At 63.6% G+C, this 7,479-nt stretch overlaps 1 protein-coding gene across 1 annotated transcript; it reads left to right on the top strand.

The window, feature by feature from the left end:
* Positions 1–252: 252 nt before the first annotated feature.
* FGF3 (fibroblast growth factor 3) lies at positions 253–7,167 on the top strand. The gene is made up of 3 exons (XM_027579617.1): positions 253–472; positions 2,539–2,642; positions 6,805–7,167. Exons 1-3 carry the CDS (start codon positions 253–255, stop codon positions 7,165–7,167), a joined length of 687 nt encoding a protein of 228 aa, XP_027435418.1.
* Positions 7,168–7,479: the final 312 nt, after the last annotated feature.

The following is a 7,479-nucleotide window of genomic DNA, read 5'->3' as shown; positions in this document are numbered from 1 at the left end:
CCCGATCCTGGGTGAAAATTAAAGGAGGTGCCTCTCTCTCTCTCTACCCCCTCTTCGCCCCCCGCCTCTCCCCCCACCCCCGCTCCCTCCCGCCCCTCCTCTCCCCTCCCCCACTCGCCGCGGAGCCGGAGTCTGCACGGCCTGGCGCGGGAGCCGGCTCCGAGCGCTTCGCCCCGGCCCGGCTGCCGCCCCCTCCATGAGCGCCGCGTTCGCCTGCAGCCGCCGCCGCCGCGGGGCGGGCGCGATGCCACGATGGGCCTGATCTGGATCCTGCTGCTCAGCCTGCTGGAGCCCGGCTGGCCCGCCGCGGGTCCCGGGGCGCGGCTGCGGCGGGATGCGGGCGGCCGCGGCGGCGTCTACGAGCACCTCGGCGGGGCGCCCCGGCGCCGCAAGCTCTACTGCGCCACCAAGTACCACCTCCAGCTGCACCCGAGCGGCCGCGTCAACGGCAGCCTGGAAAACAGCGCCTACAGTGAGTGTCGGGCCCCGCGGCGCGGCGGCGGGGTCCCCGGGGAGGATCGCCCGGGAGGGGTTGGCGCGTCAAGGGTGCCCGGGAAAGCGGGCCGGAGGGCGCCCGCCGGGGTCCCCTCGCGTCGGGGAGAGCAGCGCGAGGGGAGCTGGGGGTCTCAAGTCCGAGGGGACGCGCGGTCGGCAGCCCCGGGGCTCCCCGCTCGGTTGGGTTCTGTGGCCCTGACAAGTTCGAGCCCTTTGAGTTTTTCGGAGAAAAGGCGCCAGACGAGGCATTCATCATCTTCTTTATTATTTTGACGACTTCTCCTCCTCCTGCCGACCCCGGAGCGCCCCGCCGGCCGCTCCGCCCTCCTTGATCGCTGTCGCCCAGGTGGCCGCCCCTAGTCGCGGCCTCCACGCGGAAGACCCTCGCCGGGCCGGAGCGGGGCTCCTGGGCTGCTGCCGCCGCGGGTAGAGAACCATGCCCCCGGGCCACACCGCAGCCCTCGCGCCTCTGCCCTGGGCCGCAGAGCGCAAGGCAGGGTGGGCGCGCCGCTTCGGGGTAGGGGGCCGCGGGATACGAGTGAGGCGCACGGAGGCACCTCCGCCTGGGTCTGGGGACACAGGTATGCTCCCGCGCCGCCCCACGGCCCGAACCGTGCTCGCGCGGGAGTCGGACGGGGCTCCAGGGTTTGGCTCCTCTGGCCGCGGGGACCCTGGCTCGTGCTGAGCCTCCCTGAGAGGAGCGCGAAGCCAGGGGACTGAAGCAGCTCGGCTGGATAGGGAACAGGAGGCCCGAGCTCCCGGCGCGGCAGGAACGCAGTGGGGAGCGTGGAAGCGTGGCCAGGGTCCGAGGCTCCTCTGCTGCATCCCGCGGCGCTCGCCCCCGCCCCCGCCCCGAGGGTAGGAAGCGTGTGGTGGACTGAAGGCGGCGGCGGGAAACCGCTGCTTCCTCTAGGAAAGTCGCAGCCCCGGAGAGGGCGCCGCGGGACGACGCCTCTGGAGCTGCGCCTTGGGGACTCGCGTCCCCGTCCCTGGGCGCAGGATGCGGCTGCCGGGAGCGCCGGTGCTCCTCTTACAGCAACGCCCAGGTGCTCTCCAAATCCAGTCTCCCCCTCGGAGTCACAGAACATCAAAATTCTTGGGGTACCCAAGGCGGGCAGCCTGGAGGCCGAGGAGGGCGGCGCATCCGCGGCTGCCCCTGTCCTGCATCCAGACGCTTGCTTCTCTGGCGTCTGGGCCCTGGGATTGCTGCCATGCTGGGGGCCAGGGCTGCGCCCGGAGAGCCCCCCCCAAAGGGCATTGCTGTCGCTCCAGCGCCCCTTGGAGCCCTTCTGGGGCGGGGGGACAATGGCCCCACTCGGGCCCTTGTTGCAGGACCTCTGGTGAAAAAGCACTCCTGCGTCCAGAAGGAATGTTAGGGGAGGTTGAAACTTCCTTACATGCAGTGGGGAGTAGGAGAGCCCAGGGCAGCTTCCCTCCGTGAGCTCCAGCATCTAACCCCGCTTCCTGCTAAGAGCCTGTATCCCCCTTGGACCCGGCCCTGGACAATTATCTCCTGCCCAGGTCCATTGCCAGTGAGTTTGGGTGGCCCCCTCAATGCACTGCGTGGATTATATTATCCACTGGCTTCATCAAGGGCCCCAGCTTCGCCCCTGCCCCAGGCTCCTCAGACCCTTTAGTAGGGGCTGTGCCTTTGGAGAGTTCCGACGCTGGTGTCTGCAGCCCAGGTTTGAATTCCAGCTCACACACGTGTGTGTGGTCTTGGGAGAGTCACCTAACCCCAGCAGTCTCAGCTCCCTGGTCTGTCAGATCACGAAACTGACATCCTTCAGGACCTTAGCACCTGGCTGTCAGCACGTAGAGATGTTAGTCGTACTTGAATTCTTCTCCTTGGAGAAGACTTCCCTGATGCTCCCCTTGCTTCACCTTCCATCCAGTGACTTCTCCTTCCCTGGAACTTCCCAGGTCATCCCCCCCACCCCGAGCGTGTGGTGCCCTCACCTCGCCCAGCCTGGGCCCTCAGCCCCCCAGCACCGGGCTGTGTGGGAGGTGCGGGGAGTGATGAGCCTTCACAACTCTTCCCAGGTATCCTGGAGATGACAGCGGTGGAGGTGGGCATCGTGGCCATCAAGGGGCTCTTCTCGGGGCGGTACCTGGCCATGAACAAGAGGGGGCGGCTCTATGCTTCGGTGAGTCCAACCTGTCCCATGGGTACTCCTGCGTGGGGCAACCATCTCCCTTGGACATCTCATCGGGGGACAGAGGGGACATGGGCAGCAAAATGCTTTGTCCAGCAGCATGGGGACCTGCAGGACCCCAGCTGGGACCAGAATCTCAGGCCAGGGGTCTCAACACCCAGTGCTGTTCCAGCCACTTCTGTAGGAGGCGGCTGCCAGGTTGGCTGGCTTGGAGCATGGCCCACGAGGAGGACCCCACTGGGGGTGAGACTTGTCTTAAGTTCTCCAGTGCCCTTGGGTTAGAAAATGCTCCTCCGGACCTTTTCTGTTCCCTACTACTGCCCTTCCCTCAAGGTCGCTGAGAGCAAGGCAGAGATTACCCCCCAAGTTTCCACCGATATAAATGGACCCGGTGAGCCTTGGGGCACAGCATGACTGTGTATTGGGCAAAGCTCTTCTGTGGGCTCAAGCAGAGGGCTCCTGGAGGGGGTGGGGGGGCGAGGAAGCAGGGCATGGCACCTCCAGTTCTCCCCAGGGTGGAAAGGCAAGAGCTGTTAGTTCTTAGGACCCAACCTAGAGGAAGGGACACAGGACCTGTGTCCCAGGCACACAGATTTGGAACCCAGTCTGTATACCGCCTGGGGCCCCCACAACAGAAAAAGGGTCCTATGACTCTGTGGGCATTGGCAATGTCCTTCCCCCAAGGGCCGGGGCAGGGATGCATGGAGTAAAATGCATGTAACCAGGAAACTTGCTACCTCCAACTAGTCATTACGTGCAATTCGGCTGATACCCCTTGGGCAATGAGAGGTTTTCCATCCGCAGGAAACCTAGACAACACAACCCGAGGACCATCTCCCTGAAGCCCCCCTCTCTCCATTGAGCCTGTTTGCAGGGGCCACACACCAGCCTCTCCCTGCCTGTCTGGAAGTTGGGCAAAGTGTGATCAGGGAAGAGTTGCAGGAAAACGCTCCTTTTAGCTGCTTATTTTATCACAGGTTTTGTTGTTGTTGTTGTTGTTTCTGTTTTTGGGTTTTTTTTTTTTTCTATTTTGCTAAAGGAAATGCAAGAGTTGGAATGAGCCCATTTGTTTTCTCTGACCCAGGGGCTGCTTAATAGAAGCCAGGGACCCTCTGGTTTCCAGCGTCTCCTGCAGGTGTTCCCAGAGTCAGTAGACACCAATCGTGGCTTATAAGGACATGCCCTCAGGCCCAGGGCTGGTCTTTTTCTTGAGGTGGACTGTGGTTTCCAAAAGCCTCAGCCCTGGGCCCCTGGCGCCCAGTGGGCAGAACGGACTTTCTCTTCCTCAAATGACCTTAGACCACCTACAGACACCCTTGTCCCTTATGCAGAGGGGCCCTGGTGAGGAGTTCTTGTTCTTGGCAGTGATGATGCAGGTCTTGCTGGTCCCAGAGGGTCCTTCATCCACACCGAGGAAGTTCATAGATTGGGCAGGGAGGGCTGAATCAGAAGGGGAAGTCTAAGGACTTTGACACCTCTTCCGGATGGGGGGTCGGGGGGGTGGGCAGGCCCAGGGCTTTGGGTTACAAAACAAAACATGACCTGGGGGATCCAGTGGGTCAGAGTCTACCTGTGTCTGCTGTCGCTGAGAAGCTGCAACAATGGCTTCCTTCCCTCCTTCCTTCCTTCCTTCCTTCCTTCCTTCCTTCCTTCCTTCCTTCCTTCCTTCCTTCCTTCCATGCAACCATCGGGCATTCATTCCTTCATTCACCAGTGCCGTGGGCATTTACCATAGGTCACACTCTCTGCTAGGTGTTTGCTTCAGGATCTTACTCAACTGTGAATCCACTGCTGTCGTGGCCTCCAGTGTCGTGGAGCTCCCCATCCCCCACAAGTTATCCCCCAGGTGCCTTGGCCCCGAGGGGAGCTGCCCAGACCGCCTTCTGCTCCGACCTTCCACCATCATTCCCACCGCAGCCTCTGGAACCTTGCTGGGTTCTCCAGACTGGAATGCCCCCATCAGAAAAGCCCACCTCTCCCTAACGACTCCCTCCTAAATGTCACCTCATTGGGAAGGTACCTGTCAGCTGGCTTCCTCCTCACACCTTCGACATGCTCACCATGCTGCCTGCAGCCAGCCGCCTTCCCGCCCTCCCTGCACACCCCTGCCTGGTCCCCTGGGGCTCAGAACCAACTGGGGGGGGCAGCCTTGCCAGCCACCTCCACACCGCCCTGCGCCGGCTTTTCTGGAGCGGCTCCAAGTGCTGGCAGAGCCTGAGAAGGAAGTGCAGGCTCTCCAAGGTTGAGGTCAGGCAGTGACAAGTAGAGTTTTGGCAGGTGGCACCGGTGGGTGGGAGTGACTGGGGGGAAGGCCCTGTGGAGCACAGGGTCTGGGGTAGGACAGCAGGACCCAGAGAGGCAGTGGGAACTCTTGCCGCCAGCTCACCTGGGGTCCCCTGGTGTCTGTGCCCCTGGCCCTGAGCCGATACCCTCCTCTTGGTCATCCTGACCTCTCTAGGAGCCCCTACAAGGCGCAAGCTCTACCTGCCCCAGGACCCCCTCTGGAGGGCCTGCGCTCTTCACTCTTGGAGGCTCGTGAGACTGGGTCCCTTCACTTGTCCCACAACAAGAAAACCCTTGGCTTCCTGGTTCCTGGGCCTCAGCCATGGGACAGAGAGGCTGGGGAGAAGAGCCTGCTCTGTCCCTGAGCTCCTGATGGCTGAGTGTGTGGACCAGACACTAATGTAGCCGCCTGACATGGGGGTCTGCCCTGAGCCCAGCCGCTCACCCCCAGATGGCCCGTGATCCCCACACTACATATGAGGCCTTGGGCACAGACCAGAACAGCATCATAACCCTCTGGGATTTGGGGTCTGCCACCACCGCAGGCCTGGTCTTTGTCAGCGGCACCTGTACTGTGACCCAGGGCATCCTGGGCACCCCCCGAGGGGTGGGACAGCAGAGAGAGGTTGAGGTTATGGGGAGAGGCAGCTCTCTCTTCCAGTTGGACAGGAGCCCCCACCCTTTCCTCTGGACTTGGACATCATTGGGAAAGAGGCATTTGGTGCTTGACCATCGTGCATCCTGTGGCCCTTCCAGGTCTCCTGCTGTCCCTTTCGTGGGTCTGGCCCCAACCAGCCTGTGCCCCCCTAAGAATGGGCCCGGGCCCTTTGGGCCACCTGCACTCAGTAGCAACCCCCTTTCCCCTCCGCAGATGGAGACATGAGAGTCTTGGGCTCCTTCTGCCCACCTCCCCCTGCCCCCCAGCCCTGCCCCCTGGCACGGGGTGAGGAGGGAAGCCCTGGGGGTGCTTGGCATGCCCACCTGCCTACAGCTCAGACCGAAGCCTCACCTGGGTTGGTGTAAGTCAGACTCACCCCCCCCGACCTGGAGGCACCCCACTAGGTGGCCCAAGGGCCGATGGTGAAAGCCCCTTGAGTTATGAGTCTGCCTCTCTCTGTCCGGATGCCTGTCTCTGAGAAGGCAGAGACCCAGGCCCAGCCCATGCCTCCCAGCCTGTCCCAGACGCACACAGGTCCCTGTTCGCCTCTGCCTCCGTAGCGTCTCCTCTCCACCCCACGTGTGCGGGCGCCCCCACCCCTGAGCCGCCCTGACAACAACAGTGTCTGTGCCCTTGCTGAGCACAGGCTTTGGGCTGGGCTCCTGGTTTCTGCTCCATGTGCGTGGGGCAAGGACCACGAGGCCAAGACAGCCCCTCTCCGAGATCAAGGCCCAGAGCCAGGGCCTAAACTCAAGAGTAATCGAGAAGCCAGGCTCATGAAAACCCAGCCAAATCCCAGTGTCCATTTCTTCTCTCCAGATGTCCCTGCCGCCAGCAGAGATCGAGGACAGGCCCCGTCTCTGCTCTGCTGAGAGAGCCACACGTCCCTGGGCCGGGATGCCCGCCCTCCCCAGTCAGTGCCAGGGGAACAGAGCTGGGGGAGCACTCTCCCCAGGTGCTCAGGAAACCTTGGCAGAGGAGCTGAACCCCGAAGGCCAAGTTCACCAGACCCAGAGGGAGGACGGGCGCAGCCTAGGCATGGGTGTCATGGGTCACAGATAAGTGCTGGACCGGGCAGGAGGGAGGAGGAGAGGGAGACCTGGCAAAGGGACAGTCGGTCCCCAAGACCCCGATCCCCATCCTCGATGGGGGTCTCCGTGGGGGCCTCCGTGGCCTCCCCAGCGGCTGACGGAGGCCTTCTGCCCCCCGCAGGAGAGCTACAACGCCGAGTGTGAGTTCGTGGAGCGGATCCACGAGCTGGGCTACAACACGTACGCCTCGCGGCTGTACCGAACGGTGCCCAGCGGCCCGGGGGCGCAGCGTCAGCCCAGCGCCGAGAGACTGTGGTATGTGTCCGTGAACGGCAAGGGCCGGCCCCGCAGGGGCTTTAAGACGCGCCGCACCCAGAAGTCCTCCTTGTTCCTGCCCCGCGTGCTGGACCACAAGGACCATGAGATGGTGCGGCTGCTCCAGAGGGGGGCCGGGCTCCGTGGCGGCCTGCCTGGGCCCCCCGGCAAGGGCACCCAGCCCCCGCGGCGGCGGCAGAGGAAGCGGACCCGGGGAGGCCATGCGTAGATCACCAGGCCCGGCGCGGAGAAGGCCGTCCATGGTCCGGCCCCAGGCGGGCTCCCGGCCAAGTAGCCAGCCCGGCAGGAGCAGAGCATCCACCGGCCCGGCTGGCCCTGTCCTGGCCCCTTCCCTGCCCCTCCCCTGTGTCTGGAGGCCCAGCCCTCCCCGAATTCTCTCAAACGGGGTCGGATCAGAAGGGAGTCGGGGCTCAGAGGGAGGGCTGCTTTCAATCCGCACCTTTGTGGGCTTCCGTTGGCCAGGCGCCCCCTCGCCCACGGGGAAAACGGACGGCTGCCTCAGGAGCCTCCCTGCAGCTCC

The sequence above is a fragment of the Zalophus californianus genome, chromosome 11, assembly GCF_009762305.2.
Source record: "Zalophus californianus isolate mZalCal1 chromosome 11, mZalCal1.pri.v2, whole genome shotgun sequence".
Lineage (NCBI taxonomy): Eukaryota > Metazoa > Chordata > Mammalia > Carnivora > Otariidae > Zalophus > Zalophus californianus.
The sequence above is the reverse complement of the archived record's forward strand: the minus strand, read 5'-3'. Positions and strand labels throughout refer to the sequence as shown.